Below are 21,691 nucleotides of genomic sequence, written 5' to 3'. Positions count from 1 at the left end.
TTTTTTGTTATTTTGAGTGTTTCTTTCGTTTTTTAATTGCAGGGAGTGTAATTAGAGCGGAGGGGTGTACAATGAACTCAGATCAATGGCTTAGCAAGGTACAACGTATATCTCTGTTTACCTGGATAAATCATCATTGTAAGTTACGCTGAACACTTAATATAACTTGTTCCTGACCAGGTCTAGAGTTTTGGTTTAAAACTGCCTGGATGGGAAAGATTTTCATTGAGTCTTTTATTGGCAGCATGTTAAAATACTCACTAACAGTATTCACTGTTAGTGAGAACTTCATGCAATTTTCAAAGATTACTTCTAAATATCTATATGTTAAAATATTGTGTTCACTTAAAAATAGATATATGTATACGGAAAACATCACACTGGAAAACAACCAGCAATTTATTAAAAAAAAAAAAAAGAAAGAAATTATTAGCCATCAGTGAGCCAGTCACAGTCTTATAAACAGAGACTGTTACAAATTCTTTGTTCGTGGATTTTGTTTTTAGTTGGTATTCCCTGTTTTAGCTACAAGCTAAGTTGCTGTTTCCTGATTGGCTGCAAAATTTTGTTGCATTTACAGGAAGAAGGATTTGATTTAAACTTGCAAACTTGAATGTAAATTAGATGTAAAATTGTCACAAGAGGGCTCAGTAAGAGGATGCAAGTGTGAAGGCCAGTGCAAGGTACATAGACATTAGAAAACATAGAAAGTGTGTGTGACAGTGTACACACAGATCTGCGGGCCAAGTTTTGTCCCAACACACGGACCACAGTTGTTAAAATGATGTGTAGGTTTAAATCTGGGACTCCCCACCATTTGACCTTAGAACTGAAGAAGCTTCTTGGATGAGAGGTGAAACGTCTTCAAGTAACTTGAAGAAGTCCAGACGCTTTTCTTTGCAAGCTCTTTTGACTACGATGACCTGGATGACTGAAAACCTTCACAGACAAAGAGACAGAACAGACTCTCTGCTATCTATAATCCAGTTCTGAGATCCCTTCCCAGACGCCTTAATGCCCACTAACCTCCTGGGCCATCTGACCTCAGGAAATCACATTGTTGGGTTTATTAACCCTTTAAGACCTACCATAGAACCAAGTCCGCCAGAGCTTATATTATATTTTTACATGCTGTGGAGCCATTTTTGGGAGCATTTCAAGTTGCTATACATCAATACAACAATTATAACCCAGATTTTAATATGTCTGCATTAAGTGTATCGTAATTACATAAATTGCAAAAAGTGCAATAAACTACAAAAAAATTGAAAATCGTTTTGTTTTTTAACATATATTTCTAGTTAGAGAAATTTAAGAGGCTTATCCCTCAAAACTGTAAATACAAAAAAGTTGCACAAAATAGTTTCCCACCACAGAAAATTTATTTTGAGTGTCTTCATAGTTTTATTTTTGAAATACACCAATTTTTATATACTGCAGGAAAAACGAAAATAAATATAGTGCAAATTTGCAAAAAAGCAGCATATGCATCAAAATAAACTATTTCCAGCAGTGCAATATGAGTCCTAAGCATCCCAGAAACGACACAGAAAGTCATAAAGTCAAACATAACTTTTAAAAACACCAGTATAGGCTCATGAGGCCCTGATGGTAAAAAATACATTTCCGCGAAAATGACGTCACTTCCGGTTTTGGGCAGGTCATAGCGGACATGTGAAAGTTCGCGCTGACGTCTATTCCAACGTAGGAAGTGTTATGAACAGCTGATCGGATCGGCAAAGCGTGTTTCTGGAATATTATGTTTTTGTTGCTGCAAGTGCTTTTTATGCAGTTTTTGCAAAGCTATATGTGGAAGGAAACCGTGACCTAGGACAAGCTGATGGCATAAGATGTAAGTACAACTCCTCCGGTTTCATATGCAAAAAAAATTTTTGCGCTAGCTTACGCCGTTGCAGTGCTACCGGGATTTTAAAATAGTTATGCAAAACAGAGCGTGCCCGCTCCGATCGGTTTTAAAGGGTTAAAGTACAAAACCCCACTGGAACACAAGACCACCAACTGCACGGCAAAAACAAGACACAAGTCAGAGCTCTTTGTCTCGTGGGCCGCGTGGGAAGTCAGTCAAGGCCAAGTTCACCTTCCTTTCTTCACCTGTCCTTAGCCAACTTCAACTGACTCCCTGTTATTGTCAACAAGCGGTCATACATGAATATGCAATTACAAATACACATGACAGTCTTAAGCAGGCATATCTGAGCAACAGCGTTATCTGTATTCAGTGTGTGTGTGTGGATGCATGTGTGTGTGTTTTCAGCCATACCATACATAGACATACTTCCTTATCAACCTTTCCAGTTGCACCAAACAACGTGAACTTAACAGGTGTAAGAGGTATGCTGAAAGAGCAGAAACGAGCATCTCACTAAACTATAAAACAGGAACTTGCAATAGGTCATATTTCAAATGAACATTTAAAGCTGTGAAGTCTTGCACTTTAATAGAATAGAACAGTCTGTTTCCTAAAGCTATAATGGAAATTATAACGTCGAGACTGCTTCCTAGTAACAATAATAATATTAATAACAAGGTGCAATAAATACACTCTTCTTCTTTTCATAACTGAAATTAGTTTACTGTGTTGTGTTGTACGCAGTGCCGATGTGGTTTTCCAATTCCATTGTACTATTGTACTATGTATAACTGTGCAATGACAATAAAGACTTATCGTATCTTATCTTAAATAGCATGAATTCGGAGGCAATTCTTGTACGTAGGTCAAAAGTGATCATACTGTGAATTCGATAAAGGCGACTAAGCTGGGCAAGCCTTAGGTAACACTTTACATCTATGTCACATCCCAGCTGGCTCCGAGATACAGGAACAGGAAGTATGACATATGCACCATAATGATGTTTGACTAACAAATTAGGCGCCTTTATCTATAAACCGTCACTGCTTAAGTTGTCTGACCAGAAACCAAACTGATGCTGAGTGGTGCTCAAACAGGCTTAACTGAAAAACAGGAATGCAGCTCAGAAAATCAGTTCCAGTTTTGCAAGATCTCTTCAGAACAACAGTGTTTAAGACCAGTAACGCTTCACCTATTGCTTTTGTTTAAGTTTTGAAAAGAAGTGGGAAGAAGTACACACCTATGACCTTTGTTATCCGTCTCATCGGTAAATATTCATCCATCAGTAAACATTCATCCAGTCTACTTCAAGTTCAAATTTGAAGTAGAGTTCAATTGTGAACTCTTGACAGGAATGAAACAGGAAAAGAGACATTCACTGACACTAAACATTGTCTTGTTTATATTTCATAAAAACAAGATCTTTAAACTTCCTTTTTTAGTACTTTATGTTTGCGCATTGTTTTAATTTCACTGTCTTAAAGTTACATTTTCGTTTTTTATCAATGTTTTAACAGAAGAACAGAAATGTATACATTTTCCTTTGTCTCTTATAATGAGACAAACACTCTGTGACCTGAAGTCTTCAAGGATAACAAACACTGACATTTTTACATAATATAGCATCTTCCATTCATAACTTCCTGACGAAGAGTCCACTGAATTTCAGGTTAAACTGGCCTACCTTGGGAGTATGCATTGAGCCTTTCCCTGTATGATTTCTACCCATGACTACCAAGCTCTCCATGCAGAAAACACCATTAGCAAATTTGCAGATGACACAACAGTCAGTGGTTTGATCATCTATAATAATGAGATGCCATACTGGGATCACTGCTAAATCTGGCAGCTCTGAATTATCTTATCCTCAACACCCAGAAAATAAAGGAGATTGTGGCGTATTTCAGAAAGAAGCAGCGACCTGAGCGACCACGGGCAGCAAACCCTCAGCTTCATAACTCTGGTGAGAGCTCCAACATCACAGAGGCCCTCCCCTGGTCTAATCACACCTCTGCTGACATCTGCAAAGCACAACACCTCTACTTTTATTTACCCTGGGGAGAATCGGACTGTTACAACACATCCTCAGCTTTTACCGATATACTGCAGACCGTGTTCTCACTTGCATCACAGCTTTGGTATGGTATGACAGCTGAAGTAAACAGCAACACAAGGCAAACAGATGTCGAAAGGACTGCAGAAAACAGTCATCATTGACCCATAAATGCGTCCTGTTGAAGACAACAGTGGTCTAGGTGGTAGCGCCGGTATTATTACTGATGACTCCACTCAGGAAGGCGTTTCAGGATTTTCCACTGACACACCAAAAAAGCTGATAAGCAGCTTCTGCCAAAATGGACTCTTAAAACTACAACACTTTGCACTCTGCTACTGTTACAATCACACGTTATACTCTATTGTTAATTTTTGTTTTACTAATTAACTTATGTTATATACCTAGATATTTTTTTCCTACTGGGTGATTATTTATAAGGAATCGCTGCCTATGTTTTTGTTCTTTTTATCTTCTTGAATTTTGAATCGAATACCATGCCTTGCACTTTTTAAAACAACAGCAGAGGCTATCAGGAACTTGGGTTTTTAACATCCACTGGGCTGCAAGTGACGTGTTTAAGATAAGGGCACATACATATATATATAGAAAATTCCTTGGAATTCTCACCTATCTGGCATAACCACAAGGACATTTAGGAGACATAAACATAATAAACTGAGTTAAAAATGGTTTTGTTTGTTGGTTTACATATAAAAGAAAAAAACACAGTTAAAGCAAAAAGCAGTCACCTGTTATATATCTGATCCTTCAGTTAAAGAGGAAGAACTCTGAACTTTGTTCTTTGTTAAAACATCGTCCTGGTTCACACAAATGGTTCTGGAGTCACAATTTAAACATGTTTAGGTCCTGCAGTCATACTTGTTCTGAAATAATGATAATTAAATCATCTCTTGTCTCTTGCTAGAAAGTTACAATTTGAGAAAGACAGCAATGATGATTTCTCAGGTTTTATTCTTTTGCTCGTTATGTTCAAGTGATTCGATTTGTTGTACGTGCCAGTAGAATCACATATTCAGCTGTTTGTTTGGACTGATTCCAGCTCGGATAAAACCTGCATCAACTGGCTCAACCGGTTAGACAAAACATCAGAGATATGGTGCAGAACGGTTGACAGTATCTAACGTGGACAAAATGAAAGCAAGAAACATAAAAATAAAGACATGCCTGGTGGTAGACAGGTATGGAGAGTATGACACTATCGTAGGGATGTTTTCATATCTTCCACACCCAATCAGAAGGATACACAACATTTCCGGAAGCAGTCATTTACAAAGTCTGATCAGAATGGTTCGAACTAAAGGGAAACTTACTCAATGAACCTGCACAGCAGATAGTATACCGGCATCCTGCTGAGTCCTACGCAAACAGACTGACATATTTAATGCAAAGAGGGATGACAACTCCGGGAATGGATTCAAACCTTTTCAGTGGACATTTCTTTTTCTGAAGAGTCTTGGACGTTTTAAGAGATCTCTTCAGAACAACAGTAAGTGGTTCAAAACAGCCTCAGAAGTGACTTAGACCTGCTTTATTTCTCCCTGTTCTCACACTCAGTGGCTTTCAGCTTTATTACCTTCATCAAGAAGGTTATGTTTTTGATAGAGTTTGCATTGTGTGTAAATACAATAGCTACAAAAGTTTTCAATGAATTCTGATAAAACTGTAGCGTTTCAGAGCAGGGTTGTGTTAGCAGTTCATTAAAATCTGCCCTACTCACAAAGGTGTTCAAGGTCAACTTAATTGGTTGAAAAGTATTATAGCTTGGAAAGTATGGTTCTCAAAAGTGTCATGCATATTTTCAACATATAGAAGGTAATATGGGATTTTGAAGGAGGAGATCAAAGAACAAAAAATCAAACAACAACTGCGGAATTATTCTGTTGACTGTATTTAAAAGGTACCTGGACTGTTCATTTTCAGAGACCGCTCTCAGTGCCACCTTCACTGTCTTTCTTCATGCAGGACATAAGAGAAATAAAGGCATTGCTCTAAATGATAGGCTAAAAATATGTGTTGTTCTAATTGCAGAGAAAGCATTTTGCCTCTTCCCCATCTTCAAAGACAAACAACAGACTCCACCATCTCTGGGATTCTCCCCGTTTCCCGACATACACTCAGAAGCTGTTTATGTTTATTGGCGTAAATTATAGTGTAAAACAGACATACTTGAAACAAGTGACATCAAAGCACTGTTATTTAGGATTGTGACCAACACATCAAAGAAATTCCAACAAAGCTTCTTCTAACACACACAAATCTACTTTCAATGTAAAAACAAGTAAGCCTTGTTTTGATATTGGCCTTGAAGTTTTTCCTCTTGAGTTGAGATTTTGTTGTTAGAAAACAAACTAATACTGCTGATGGTGCTCTTTCGAGTGAGTGCAGAAAGTGCTTCCTCTTCTGTGTTATGTCTAGTTGTTGTCAGGGCAGTGAATGACAATTCAGAGGTCAGGGGTCTTGAGTTCATGTTCACAGCATGAATTGAAAGATTTCTCGGTGCTTCTCAGTGTGCATCAGTGCTTGTGTGTCATATGACATAACCTTTAGGAATTGATCGCATCCGCCTTGTCCAAGTAGCTTGGAAAGAAAAGTCTGGACTTCTTTAAGTTGCTTGAAGATGTTTCACCTCTCATCCGAGAAGCTTCTTCAGTTCTAAGGTCAAATGGTGGTGAGTCCCAGATATAAGCCCTGTGGGAGTAACCCACCGAGAGGGATTTGATCCCCTAAATGATCCTCTAATTAATCACATGAGCCAAGGTGTGAAAGCGGGTGTGGGTCACAATCAGCCAAGGTTTTGGGTGAGCTCATTGTGGAACCTAGTCCCACCCTATCATGTTATTTCCTGAGGTCAGATGGCCCAGGATGTGAGTGGGCGTTGAGGCGTCTGCGAAGGGATCTCAAAGATAATCTGGGACTCTCCACCATTTGACCCTAGAACTGAAGAAGCTTCTCGGATGAGAGGTGAAACGTCTTCAAGCAACTTAAAGAAGTCCAGACACTTTTCTTTCCAAGCTTCTTAGACTACGATGACCTGGATGATTGAGAACCTTCACAGATATATCGCATCACCTTGTTTTAGTGTAAGTTATTCACACGTATTCCTTTTATCTTTCCTGTTTAATATTCTGAAAGTAAATAAACGAATGAAAAGAGGAACACTAGCTATGACACGAAATGACATATTAAATTCAGTTGGACAAGAATAATGTCTTAATGTCTTTCCAGTTTTGTTTCGTAATGATGATGTGACAATATGTATCAATAAACCAAACTACAGAATTCCAACAATTATTACAGTTGTTATTTTAATATCTGCTCTTTTATGCCAACACTAACAGGGAATTTTAGCAAAAGTAAGCACCCAGGGGCACTCAATTTTAGAATTAACCTTGCTCCATGATATTAGGAAAATAAGACTTCAGAGAACTGAACGGTAGGAACTGTAGGACATTTTGACAAGTTGTAGTTTTGGTGCTTGCTAAATTTCACGACCATACATTTTGAAGTTAACCCTCTCAGGCCCAAATTAAGTTTTTTGTTGCTAATGCACAACCAAGTCCTGCAGTGGTACTTGTGAGTAAAAGAAACTCAAAAAATATGTATGTGGAGTAATCAGGTTGTTAGTTTTTAACTGTTGCAAATCTGCAATGTCTGCCTGGAGAGGGTTAAAACACAGAAAAAACCCAAAAACGCCATGGAGCTTTATGGAGTACTATTGAGAGGCAAATGTTACAGTCCCATTTAGTGGAAGGAGAGCAAATTATAAACACAACTTCCAAGAAATAAGATCTTCTTTAGTTTTATAAATGTGCAAAGAAATAATTAAATAATATATAAATATTTAAATAATTAGCATATCTTAAGTCAGTTTTTAAAACACATGTTATGAAACCACATTGAAAATCTGACAGGTAATGTAAAGGTAATGTAAAGGGTAATGTAACACCCTTGTCTCAATGTCACATATGCCATACATACAAAGCACAAAGCCACAATGTGTTGACATAGCAGTACAATAGATCACAAACAGAGCGTTGAGTCCTTTTCCTTTAGTACCTACTCGGATCGTCTCGCTTCTGCTCCATCTGCTGGTCCATGGACAATAAATAAATACATAAAAAATACAGGCACAGAAATAAAGCGAAAGAGAAGCTTCATCTACAACCCACAGTCAGAGAGGAAGAATTTTGTTCTTTGTTTAATAAACCTCTTCCTGGTTCACAATCAATGTGTGTGTATTGCTATGAAAGAGGTTGCCACTCCTTATAGACACACCCAGTGGTTGCTTGAACGGTGCTTAAACTGTTGGCAGGTTTGGACAGGTATTCTATAGCAAAACAGTCTACCTGTCCCAGCTGAGTGGGACAGGTAGACTGACATCTTTTATTTATTTATTTAAAAAAGGGAAACAGCTGGTGTAATTTAAACTTTCTTATCTTTTAGTGGACAATTTTTTTTTCATCCTGATGCTTAGAAGAGTGCTTGTGTTTTATGAGATCTCTTCAGAACAACGGTAAGTGCCTTAAATACTGACCCAGTTAGAAAAATATTAGAAAACATTAAAGGTTAATTTTGAAGATGTCGTAAAACATGCACCTTAGTATACTTACCTTTTTTTTCTAAAGTGACAATTACAATTGCTTTAACCAGTTCAGAATTTTATACTGAAATTTGAATGTAACCAAATACACAAACACTGAGTATACATAGAATAAGTGGTGCATTGCCTGCTGATCTACATCTACACCAAGCTTTTTATTCTTAAGTCCAATTGTCTAACATTGTTCTCTAAATTAGTTTAATGTGTCTCCAGGCTCTTCTCTTGATTCCTGGGTGTGTTTGCATCTTCTTAAAACATGGACAAAAAGGAAGGTGAGAAGCTCAACACATAATAATTCACACAGAACACAAATTCACATTTTTAAAGTGCAATATTGAGTCATTTGCATCAAACCTGAAAAAAAAAATTTCCGGTATTTGAAAACCTAAAATGTTTCAGAGCGTTTACTTTCTGTATAAATTTTGTCATTTCTGTTCTTCACAGGTGCACATCAGGTATTCAGTGATGTTGCATCACTGATGGCCCTTGCTGGTGATAAATGTGTGTTTTGTCAAAAGAAAGAACGTGCAAACAAGGATCACCTTCACAAAAAGCATCTCAAAGATGGAATTTATTTTTTGGAAAAAAAACAAGGTAAGGACTAGATGTATGTGTAAACAAAGTGGACTTGGGGATTACTACACACTACACTATTCTTCAATTTAGTATTTAAATGTTTGTCTTGGTTATTAGTTTGTCATTATTTAAATCAGTTTATAATTCCCCTGATTTTCTCGAGGCATATTTGTTTATTTGGCTTAATTTGTTTGCTGTTAGTAATCTGCTTGTGTTCCTTTTTAGTCTTCTCTTAAGAAAAAAGGGACACGAGTATTAACAGTGCTATTTCTAAATCATATGCCAGGTATTATAGGTGCACAGCTGTGTAAATATGAATTGTGGTGTATAAAAAGTTACAGAGTCCAATGATGTGTGTTTAGTCTAGTTTAATTATTTGTAGGTCTGCTCTACGTGGATAAACCCACGTAATCTCATTCTGCTCTTATTATTTGCATGTCCCTTTTCGAAGTCTAGTCTAGTGTGTGTATGTGTGTCTCCAGAAAAAAAATCTTTTGGCCAATTTGGATGTTTGTCATGCTGTGTGTGATAAAATATGTGTATTAGTTTATGTGCGTTGCTCAAAATAATTAAAGAAATATGTATCAGAGTAGAGCCCTTAGTTGATTATTTTCAGTGCCATTAAAATGTTGTGCCAGCCTTTCATTCCTAATATATTGCCTAGTCCAGGGGTGGGCAATCTCAGTCCACGAGGGCCGGTGTCCCTGCAGGTTTTAGATGTGTCCTCGAACCAACACAGCTGATTGAAATGGCTAAATCAGCTTCTCAACAGGTCCTGAAGTTCTCTAGAGGCCTGGTAACGAACTAATCATGTGATTCAGGTGTGTTGACCCTAGGTGAGATCTAAAACCTGCAGGGACACCGGCCCTCGTGGACTGAGATTGCCCACCCCTGGCCTAGTCCATATCAGTGCAAATATCCAGTATGAATACTTTTTCTTTTCAACTGGCTTTTTTGGTCCCTGGATTGCCAGTATGCCTTTCTCCCCAAGGTGTCACTGACTAGGTGACTTTGTATTAACCATTTCATGTACTGAAAAGCATTTACTCGCTTGTTTTTCAGAGAAATTTGTGGTGGCCTGCTATTGCAAGGATGTCAAAGGAGCAAAGAGAAGCCATTATCATTGTCCGTTGTGTAACTTTGCAATTTTAACACGATCTTCTATCTTCACGAAACATTTAAAAGACAGACATGGTAAGAGTTCTGCTATGGCATCCGCAAATATTCACAGATCTTCTCAGCATATAACTACCAAGAAGGGGGAGAATAGCTATCTTTTAGTGAAGATGCACGACATCATTAAAGCATGTTCTTTTTTATAGAGGTCTTTAAAGTTAAATTTAAATGAAAAGACATCCATATTATTATACCAATATATAACATACTTTGTGCCTTATTTTTTCAATTTCTTTATTCTGCAGGTATCAAATCAAGCAAAAAACAAGGTAATTTAACACTATTTTATTTTATGATTATACTGTTATACTTTGATATACAGATAGATAGATAACAGTGATGCAATTACCTCACTGTCATAGTTGTTCCCCATCTTTGAACCCACTCTTGTGCCTATACCTTTAAAAAAGCAACATCAGTTCATGGCAATAATTTATTTTCAGAATGAAACAAAAGCATCTTTATTAGATTTTAGAATGATGTGATTAACAGCTGGTTTTTTTTTTTTTTTTTTTTTTGCATAGAAACCCCAAGCTCTTTAAAAAGAAAGGCTGAAAACATTAGTGATGATTCCCCAGAGGACTCAGATTCAAAGCCCAAACAATTTTTATGCACCCCCTGCACAGCTATGATGAGTAAACAGCCACACATAAAAAGACCCATCAGAGAAGTACATCACCTGGACTCTGCACCGATGACATGTATTGATGTTATAAATGGCATTTATGTCACACCAGAACACACAGAAACACAACACAGTCCAGCTTTTCCAATTCACGTCATGAAGTCTGCTAATCCACCACAAATAGACTGTGAGGTTGAGAAGTGTCGCAGGTTCATGCAGATGGCTCGATTTTCGGGAAATCCGGGAAAAGAATGTGTTCATTTAGAAAGAACAAAAAATGCCAAGCCATATGTTAAGCCAGCAGTCCTTACATCAAAATCACTTCAGGACATGTTGAGCAGAGGGCTAATGTCATCTGAGTGGGGCGCAAAATGTGAGGCACTCGACAGTGCTGCCAAACAATGTGGTGTTGATAGCGTATTTCCTGTGTGTTATGAAGATCAGGGGCCCTCACAACAGTGGTATTTTTTCTCAGTTTTTACAAATGAAACTGACCACTGGTGTCAGTTCCAGAGGACAAGGGTGACATTTGATTCAGTAACTAGAAAATGGAATTGCCAGTGTCAGGGAACAGAACGATCTCAGCAATGTATCCACGTAATGATGGGAATGTGGTGGATTTTCCAGGAGACATCAGAGAACAGCATTATTAGTGAGACATCAAAAAATATATCCACAGCAAAAATATGTAGGATGACAGAATATATTTACACCAAAAAGCGTATTCCACGTCCGAAGGACCTGAAGTTAGGTACTCAAGAGGAAAAACCACCGCCATCTTTTGTTCCTTGGGAAAACACCTGTCCCTACTGTCCAGGGCCGACCCCTCCTCAGCTTAACGCCCCAAAAGTTATCACCAACCAAGCTGTGATATATGGTCTTAGCAATTTCCACAAAGGTAAGTCACAACAACAACAAAACATGCAAACAGTGTTATGTGTATGCCTTTGGCATACAACTATCTTCAACCTATTACAAAGTACTTTTCTTTAATTATCAGGTGTCTCCGTTGCTATGAAAGAGTGCCCACGGTGTGCTAACACTGTGAGATTTCAGGAGTATTCCTCTGGTTTCCACAATTTTAACAACCACATCTTATTAACACTACCTCTATGTGAACTCCTGCTGTCAGGTTTGGAGGTAAGCCAACTAACAATGAATTGTGGAACCACTATTTGGAAAGTGCATTAAGGAAGTTTATTACAAATAACAACAATAACAAAACATATCCATATTTTGAGAAAATTAATCTCAACATGTTTGGACATTGAAAGCCAATTCTATATGTTGTTTAATTGCAGAACAAGACAACCAGTGGACGTATGCTGGACACTCTGTCAGTACTTAATGACAATCGCTACCACCACCAAATGGTGAAGAAGGCATTCCACCACTTTTTGTCATTATCAGACTTTGACTTCAACTTCTTTTGCTACCAGTGTGGACACCACCCAGCTGTGGTTGTGGCAGATGGCAACTGGAAACTAGGCTTTGATGTACCTCGTAAGGACAATGTCTTTTCTCTTGGAAATGTGTAAACTACTAAATTTCGGTGAAGAATTAGATAAAACTGCATTGTTAACTGTGTTTAATTTCATTTGAAGTTGGATCATTTGAAAGGCCAGATCCAGATACCATATCTGACAAGGATCTTGAAGTGGATATCGTCAAGGCATGGACAGATCTGGACAAATCACTCATAGCAGAAGGCCTTATAGCAGGTTTGTTATAGTGTGAGAACTTTACACAACAATAGTTTTAGGACCGTCTAGAATTATAAAGCACAACACTGTCTCTATTATGAATATTTGTACAAATCAAAAGACTGTGTCTTCCAAATAGGAACATCTGTTGCAAACCCATACTGCAAATCTGTTCACCAGTCTACTATGGCACCATGGATGGGAAAGCACACTAGATTGAGGGATATCCTTCCAAAAACTGAGATTAAAAAGGCACTGAAAGAAAAAAATGATCAGAACAAACATTCACCAGAACAAATAATTGAAGACATAATGCTTCAAACCACTGACTCAGAGAAGGTAAAACTAATCAAATTTATATTTGTTGGTTTTTTTTAACATTTACTTTTGTCATTGTTACTGTGGATCTTTCTTTTTATAGAACCAGAAAAAAGAATCCCAGAATGCACTGGGTATGATTAATGGATTCAAGGAACTACACCCAAAACTTTCCAAGAAACTTCAAAAAACAGGTGATGAGTTTTTTTTTCTCTTTGAACATCCTCAAATTTTTAAAAAAGTACTTTTGACATATAATTTTTTGTAATTTATATATATTTTTAGGTGGTGTACTTCATTTCTCCTGTGTCCATGGTGTTGTTTATTATATCAATTTTCTTTTCTGGATGGAGTCAGCAAGGGACCATGCAGATGGCTTGCTAAGTTTTAAGCACGTTCCAACCTGTTACATTTCTGACATGGCTGGTGAGGTTGCCAGCCACACTAATGACCAAACTAATCAGATGTTTTTTAAGCCACACGATGGAAGACTTTGTGCACCAACCACAGATAATCTAAAACTAGCAACCAAAAATGAACTAAAGGTTGAAATGCAATGGGTGAAGAACCTCAGATTTCCATTACCAGTGAAGTTACAGCAAAATATAAATGGAACACCAGCAGTACATCCAATCACAAGGACATCTGACAGGTATTCACTGTATGATCAATTCCACCAAATAAATCCAAGACATCCAGAAGATAATTTAAGAAGCCTTGTCATCTGCCCAACACTTCGACGAGAGGTCAACTCTGCAGTAGCAAAACAGTTCAATCAAGAGCTTGAATCCATTTGGCAATCTTTGTGCCAAATGAATGAATCCCACTTCAAACAGACTGTGAGAGTGTTGATTGAACTACACAATGAAAAAATTAACAGGACATTTAAGGCTGAGATGGAGGCTTTGGGCAACACACAATTGTCTGTTGGACTGCATGGGATGTTGGGATTTCATACTGCTGGTAGGTTTGACTGATATATGATATAATAATAACTCATAAAAATATCACAGTTTTGTAAGCACAGGTGTCTTTGGCTGGGAAGGTAGAGGATGTCATCTACTAGTGAGAAGGCTATTGTGTTATTCCCCGGCTCCCTCAGTCAATGGTGTTGGTTTTTTGTGTTAGTGTGTTTGGGGAAAAAAATTGTATGAATTTTTGAGTTCGAGCCTTGTAGTAAGCAAACAGTTTGAGTGCTTGAAAAACATGAAATGCGTTGTTTAGACGATAGATCATTGCTCAGTTTTGTTTTGTTTTTTAGAAGGGGAGGAACACAGTGTGTTGAAATCCTCATCCATATCACAATTATATGCCACAAGTGATGATGAGAAGGTAAAAAAAACCCTCGTATTGCACTTTGATGTTGACATACAGAACATTATTAAAGTTCTTAAGAGTTAGTATGCTATCTTTCTGTGCGCATAAAGGAGAAACTCAATCAGCTACTCTCTGGATCCCGTGATGAAACTCAAGCCCTGGCTTATGTTTCACGAATATTTCCAGTCTCAATAAAAGACATTAGCAGCGTTTGCCCACTAGACTTGTTGCTTCAGTCATCATTGTCATCGCCGTGGTTGACAGATGATGTAAGTGCTGAAAAATAAAATTGTTTTTGTTTTTTACCACAATTAAGAGCTTTGTTTGTTAAGAAATCATCTGCCAGCCACAAATCTTGTTTTCGTAAACATTCCAGGCTGTTAACTATCGGGTGGGGCAGCTCGCTCAAGAAAACAAGGTGACTCATTTTCATTTGTTTCCTTTATGATATTTTCATTGGTCAATGAGTATTTATGAAATGCTTAATGAGATGTTCTATTTGACAGTGTGGTGCTTTAGGCACCTTTGATTTCACTTTGTGGCACCGGGAATGGACCGAATCTGGAGCAGTCAGTGATGAAGTTGCCAAATGCATTCCGGTAGGTCCTTTTTGCATAATTAAAAACATAAAAACAATAAATAAATAAAAAATCCCAAACATAAATTTACAAAAACAATATTGCTTTTTACATGCTACATGACCCGTGTGCACCTACAACTGTTACGTTTGTGCTACAGGACTCAGGAAAGATATTCCTTCCCAGAATTGTGGGTCATTCTTCACCAGAGACAGGCAACCATTTCATCCTTTGGGTGAGCCAAAACATTTTAGGAAAGAGATTTCAGCCTATAACATTTACTCTTTTTATATTTTTCTGAGCATTTAAGATTATATATGTTTGTAGGTGTTTGACTTCAAAGCCAAACAGATTAGAATATACGACTCACTGATGACTTCCAGCAGCATCAGTGATGATGACATGGACCTGCTCAGGTAAAAGGAGATTTTGTGCTACAGTTTTAGTTTGCAGGTAAATGAATGCGATACTGATGGAGCTGAACTGCTGCCACTCTCTTTTTTAGAAACGTCTTCAGGTTTTCTGGTGGGCTTCAAGGTTGGACAGTCAAATATCCTCCACAGTGGAAGCAGGAGGACTCCGTTAATTGTGGTGTTTTTGTGTGTTCGGTGAGTTTGCTGTCCTGGGAGCTGCTACTTTTGCATGATTTATTGGTTGCTCACGTGTTGGGTCATCATTGTTAATTTTTTCAAACTAGGCTGCAGAAAATGAAGTCCTACATCACAAGGTCACTGATGATGCTCTGACCCTTAGTGAGTGCAGGATTCTTCGTCTGCACCACGCTACACAAATGCTGAAAAATGTGAAAGCTGAGGTTAGAGAAATAGATATCTGAGTATAACAAAATCTTTACTGGAAGTATATGAAATATTGTGTGATAATATTAAGGGTTTTGTTATTTAGGATTTCCCACCGACTATGGAAGACATGTTGAAGATTCGACAGAAAGAAATGGAAATACAAGAAGCTGGAGTTGAACAGACCGACTCAGGGATTCATTGCATGGCCATGCAAATAAAGGCATGCTTGTTCCAGAGAGTGACTGGGAAAACCAGGTGTGCATAACAACACTGACAACTAAACATTATTTATGTATCAAACATTTCAGAATGAAAGTTATTCTTTTTTTTAAAACATGGTAGAAATTTAAAATTCACTTTGATTTTCTACAGTGTTTTTCATGACCACAGAAATCAATGTATGTGGCTACTGTGCACTGTCTGCAAAAAATGTCTGCATTTTGAGTGTGCTGGTGTGGAGGGAGACTCGAAAGACTGGGAATCAAAGGGTTTTGTTTGCGGATGCAACCTTACAACTAATGTGTAAGAAACTCTTGATTTGAATATCAGTTACTGTCATACTGTTGTTGTAAGTTTACATATGGTCATCATAAGCATTAACATTTAATTTTGTGTAATTTTGTGGTTTGGTAATGATTTCTTTAAACTATTCTTTTTCCAGGGTGGAATGATTGCATCACAAATATCTTGAATGACTTGTAGTGCACAATTTTTATTTTAGATTTTCTCTGGTCCACAGAGTCAAAATTGTACATAAGGGCTCAAATATAGACATATACTAAAGTGTTTAAACAAGTGGTTGTCAAGGTTCTATGATGCTATTTACCTTGTCAAGGCTAAGGCCTATTACCTTCTCATTTCTGATCACCCAAAAGTAATTTATTTGACAGCACTTATTGGACTGACCAATACTCCGAATAATGAGAAAGTCTAAGTGAAGATATAAGAAGGAGAATTGTAAATTTACACAACTTGCGAAGGTCTTTTAAAATGGAGTCCCTGCTAGGGCCGTAACACTGAGCTATTTAGGAAAAAATGTGTTTGGAGGACTAAAAAGCCAAAAACCAAGAACATTATGCCAAAGGTCAAGCATTGTGGCCAAAAACACATCACAACTCATTTTGGAATACATAAAACAGTCTAATATTAAGCTTTTGGAATGGCCTCCCTAAATCCTCAAACTTAAATTTTTTGGACTATGCTAAAGAGCTGGGTAAAGAGCTCCAAGCAAAGTCATTAGGCTTAAGAACTCTACTAATTTTTCCAATACTCAAATATCAAGTCAGAATTTTGATTCTGTGCGGCTAAAAGAAAATACCAAAATAAATTAAAACTAGTGCACCCAATTTTTGTATTTGTTGAAACAACTGTAACCCACATAATTTCCTTAAGGATCAATAAAGTATTATCATTAAGATTATTTTGTATGATTATTTTACCCTGGAAGCAGAACAGTTAAAAAAAATCATTAGAATCCACAAATTACCATGACAACCATAAGTGTAGGTAAACATCTGACCTGTACAGTATAAAGATTTAAATACAAATGTTGCAGATTGTGGTTAATTTAAGGCTCATGGGCAATGCTTTTGTCTCAAACAGAGGTGACATGCTGGAGGCTGTTACAGTTACAGAAATCCTTTCAGATGAAGAAATTAAGGTGATTTAATGCATTCTAACGTTTCTTCACTAACCTGTATGTCATGTTATCAGCTACCATACATTTAAATCACATTTTATATTCTAATATTACAGGATTTGGAAAGAAAACTGCAGAGTGGACTTGTTCTCTCCAATCGGATGTATCTGTGGAATCACAGAGAATTTGATCCTGAACTTCGCAAACATTACAGTGAACATTTTACTTTATTCAGTGACATAAAGGTATGTATATTCAGTGTTTATGATCTTATTCACACTTACAACTTGAGTTTAGCATCCATAGTAATCTGTAGTTTTTCACTCAAGTATGTTTACATAACCTAAAAATTTCAGGATCTTTACATTAAAAGATATAAAGTGTCTTGAAGCAACTGTTGTTGTGATTTGGTTCTATATGCATAGAAACTGAACTGCAGTGCACTGAACAGAAACAAATTCAAAAAAACAGATTTTATATCATGCCCTTCAACTATTAATCTGCAAAAAGTCTACCCAACATTTGCCCCCCCTCAGCTGGGGCCTCTAGCCCTGCTGTGACAGTAAACAGAATATGTAGTTAAATAAGTGGATGGATGAATGTATCCATATCAGGATTAACATAACTAATAAGCCAAAACTCTAACTGCGTGGCAACATCTGCATAATAACACTGAAATAAGCCATTCTAAGGCTTAGTAATGGGATGGTAATACTACAAAAATATATAGTTTTATATTCATTTTACTACCATGTATTTTAAATGACTTTAAGACACTTTGTGACAATTGTTTATTGTTTTTTACATTTATTTCATTAGTTCTATACATTGCACTATACAAGCAAATTTTACTTTTACTTGGTGATGGTGGCAAGAAAAACTTTGTTGGACATTTTCTTAACCAGTAAATTGTGTCACGGCGGGGTGTGTAGATGAGGTAGACCCAAAAGCAGACACGGTGGAGACACAACTAAGTTTCCAAAAATAAAGTGAGCCTTTATTGTGGCTGATGGCATGAGAATAACACTAGAGACACACCGAAACTGGGAAAACTAAGGGGACTAAGAACACTGTGTAAATTAAAAGACTATGACACTCTGTGAAAACAACTATGAAAAACTATGAACACAGAGTATCTAGGAATGCTATGAAACACAGTGAAATGAGGGAAAACTATGTCAGACAACCTGACAAAGAACAGTAAGAGACAAAGGACTTAAACATGCACATAAGGTGATCAGGGGGAGTGGAGACACGTGAGGAAACAGCTGACGAGGATGAACATAATGATGCACAGGAAATGTAAACCAAAAACAAAAAGACATGAAAACTGGACTTTTACAATAAACAAGAAAACATGACAAGACGGAGGCATGACACAAACTTGACAACATTAATCAGGCAGGCAAGAAACATGACCAATAATACATTTAGCTCTGTGGGAGTGGGAGCATATTCGAGCTGACAGTGACAGTGCACCAGACATGCAACCTGTGTCCTATGCTTTTACCCCATGTCTTCTGTCCTTTTTGGTATTCCAGACAGAAGAAATGATCCAAAGACTTGAAAGAATTCTGTCAACGCCAGTGGAGGAGCAGCTATACCTTAGAGAGGTCATTTTGCCAGAGGTGAGCCGAGAACAAAAAAGATCAAAGATTGAAAAAATGTTGTAGATATTCTGAACGAATTATATGTGTCAGAAACAGACAAGCATAATTTAGGACATGTGGTTTTTACTATAATTAATTTCTTGAACGGAGAATGAAAACTGCAGAACTTCAAGTGAACATCTATACAAGAAATACAGCTTAAAGGTGGTAACTTTAACTTTATTGTTGTTAAGGTTTTGATTCGATGGTTGCAAAGCAGCGGGAAAATGTGCAGATACCAAGCTGAATCTATACTTCTGGAGGGCACATCTTACAAAGGCATGGAAATGTAAGTTCCATTGTTTACATTGTAGGTTTACTCACAGTTTAATCTGATTTTGCTGACTGAGTGTGGCAAAGGATAATTACTCACGTTTGTATTTTTGTTTTTTCTTAATCAGTACAAGAGAGACAACAGCTGGTGATTCTGGACAAATAGAAGATGTAAGAGAAAACACACACAGACACACTAAAAATTACATAGCAAAACACTTTGTATAAAAATCTACACTCGAGTGTCCTTGTGTGTGAGTTTCAACTTGCAAGTTAAAAAAAGAGGAAGGCAAAGTCTGTGATGTACGAGCATTGTTTTGTATTTTACATGTAATGGTATTAATACTGTCAACACTTTGTCTTTTTTTTCTGCAGGAAAACACTTTTCAAAGTGACTGCAAAGCTGCGGCTGCTTTTTGCTACAACAAGGACTTGGATGGAAAAATTGACCTTCATGAGGTCAAATTGGAAGAAGAAGAAACCCTGCATGACATGCAGATCCAGGAGGGTGGTCACCATGACGATTCCCAAGGAGAAAATGTCACATTTGTATATCAAAAAAGCGATGACAGTGACAGCGCTGAGACAGAACTTACAATTTCTAAAGAAATCTTAGCCATGTTCAAGAAAGAAAATGAAATTCCTGACCTTAACCTTTCAGGCCCTAACTTTATAAGTACTTGATTTCTGGTTTATGTTTGTTTCTCTTCAGTCTGTCTTTTGGGTGGCTGTGGCTCAGGAGGTTAACCAGGTCACCAACTAATCAGGTTTTTGGTTTAATCCTCATCTGCTGCAGTCCTGCATGCCAAATATCCTGGGGCAAGATAGTAACCCCAAGTTGCTTTTATATGAATGTGAAAGCATGTACATGTAAGATAGAATACACTTACATAGGAAAAGCATTTTTAACAAGTGTATGGATGAAGTAAATTGTGCAAAATCATTTTAAATGCTCAGACTTGAAGAACTAGTCCATTTACCAGTCAGTGTCCATTTGTCTACCTCTGATTCCTGAGTGCCCTGTCTGTGTCTGGCCTTAATGCTCCGTCTACGTGAATACCTTTGGTGTACCTTATCCCTGTATTTTCTCCCTTCCTGTTCCCAGGCTCATCTCTCTGTCTTTTCCTCGGTGTCTTTGTCATGCCTACGAAACAGACATTTCAACACTGTGTTAAGCTTCTGGAGCACAGATGTTTTGAAACACTGCTCCAAAGCCTGGTTCAAAGCACACAGGGCACATGACTGCAACTAAATGAAGTGTTGGTATTGCAGTTTCGGCAGGTGTTTTACCTGCTGCTTCGAAGCATAGCCAGTCACAAGGATTCACATTTTTCTATTAACCAGAGTCTTTAGGACTTGTATTTATTGAATTAATGCTTATGATACAACTGTGAATGCATGAAACAAAATGTTGCACTCTCTCATTATTATTTTTGCTGTGGACTGTAAAGACCAAAATAGACTATCCACTCACTGAAACACTGGAATTCAAAGTGTAATTAAACAAACATTATTTAAATAGATAGAAATAATATATAAACATTTTACTTTAATGATTACTGGCACATAGATGAGAGAAAGCTAGAGACAGAGACTGGTGGGTGGGCTTCATCCCCTCCCATCAGCAGAGCAGCTCTAGTTTTTTCTACTTTCTGATGTTCTACACACATAAAGAATATATTTATAAATTTAAAAAAATGCTAAACAAACACATTTATCAATTACAGGGGATGTATTTCTTAACATTTTTTATGACAAATGTTTTTTTTCTTTTCTCACTGATGCTCCATTTGTTAATACCTCAAAAACAACAGGAGTAATGCAGTTTCACTGTAGCCTAAACTCCAACCTCACCATAAACATCATGCCAGTGTTACAAAACACACAGCAACCAAAGCAGTGTGAACTTCATGCTATTTCTTTTCTAGCATATACATTGTGTTGACATAGAGATATTCATGTATTTAAGCTCACAAATTAGTATGAGTGTGGGTGTTGTGTGTATATACTGTCTACATCCCCCTCACTGTATTTACAGTTTCTGTCTGTCAGTTTTCCTCTTAGATGATTTGATCTGTATTGATATTTTTTTCCCAGCATTTAGTCAATAAAGCTGTTTTCTTTTTAAAATTTAATTCTGTTAATATCGTTAATATCGTTAATATTCTGTTAATATCCTTGGGCAAGACACTTCACCTACCGCCTACTGGTGTTGGCCAGAGGGGCCGATGGCGCGATATGGCAGCCTCGCTTCTGTCAGTTTGAATGAAAACACACGCTGTTGTGACAGTGATGTACACTGTCTTTGTCATGGTCGGCTGTGTAGCAGGCAGGATGAGGACCCAATCGCAAAACTCACGGACTCAAGGGATGAACTCAAAAGGCAGCTTTATTGCTGACAGGATGACAGGAAAATACAAAACTTAAACTGGGCACAATAAACTAATACTTGGAGAGAGAGACACAGGGAAATCCACGCAGCATGAGGGA

General features: G+C 37.4%; 1 protein-coding gene across 4 annotated transcripts; it reads left to right on the top strand.

Moving 5' to 3' along the window:
- Positions 1–4,747: 4,747 nt before the first annotated feature.
- On the top strand, positions 4,748–21,309 carry LOC309702020 (uncharacterized protein). Of its 4 annotated transcripts, none has more exons than XM_082526407.1 (29): positions 4,748–5,433; positions 8,391–8,460; positions 8,761–8,819; positions 8,992–9,141; positions 10,186–10,317; positions 10,545–10,568; positions 10,824–11,822; positions 11,925–12,064; positions 12,226–12,427; positions 12,529–12,645; positions 12,767–12,966; positions 13,049–13,139; positions 13,231–13,908; positions 14,210–14,277; positions 14,373–14,531; positions 14,639–14,680; positions 14,769–14,861; positions 15,001–15,075; positions 15,168–15,256; positions 15,346–15,448; positions 15,538–15,654; positions 15,744–15,895; positions 16,013–16,162; positions 17,243–17,300; positions 17,396–17,524; positions 18,821–18,907; positions 19,123–19,217; positions 19,330–19,372; positions 19,577–21,309. In XM_082526407.1, exons 3-29 carry the CDS (start codon positions 8,804–8,806, stop codon positions 19,883–19,885), a joined length of 4,518 nt encoding a protein of 1,505 aa, XP_082382533.1. In that variant the 5' UTR covers positions 4,748–5,433; positions 8,391–8,460; positions 8,761–8,803; the 3' UTR covers positions 19,886–21,309. The 4 variants fall into 4 exon arrangements, with proteins under 4 accessions (XP_082382533.1, XP_082382530.1, XP_082382531.1 ...); XM_082526404.1 differs by having other exon boundaries at positions 14,207–14,277; XM_082526405.1 differs by having other exon boundaries at positions 8,745–8,819; positions 14,207–14,277.
- Positions 21,310–21,691: the final 382 nt, after the last annotated feature.

This window comes from Aulonocara stuartgranti (assembly GCF_965226115.1).
Source record: "Aulonocara stuartgranti genome assembly, chromosome: 3".
In the NCBI taxonomy this organism is placed as follows: Eukaryota; Metazoa; Chordata; class Actinopteri; order Cichliformes; family Cichlidae; genus Aulonocara; species Aulonocara stuartgranti.
Note: the sequence above shows the minus strand (reverse complement) of the source record. Positions and strands in the feature narration are given on the sequence as shown.

Coding starts and splice junctions, on each gene's coding strand:
- LOC309702020 (XM_082526406.1), top strand. Junction 16,163..17,242: donor TGCAACCTTACAACTAATGT/GTAAGAAACTCT, acceptor TGTCTCAAACAG/AGGTGACATGCTGGAGGCTG. Junction 17,525..18,820: donor CTTTATTCAGTGACATAAAG/GTATGTATATTC, acceptor TTGGTATTCCAG/ACAGAAGAAATGATCCAAAG.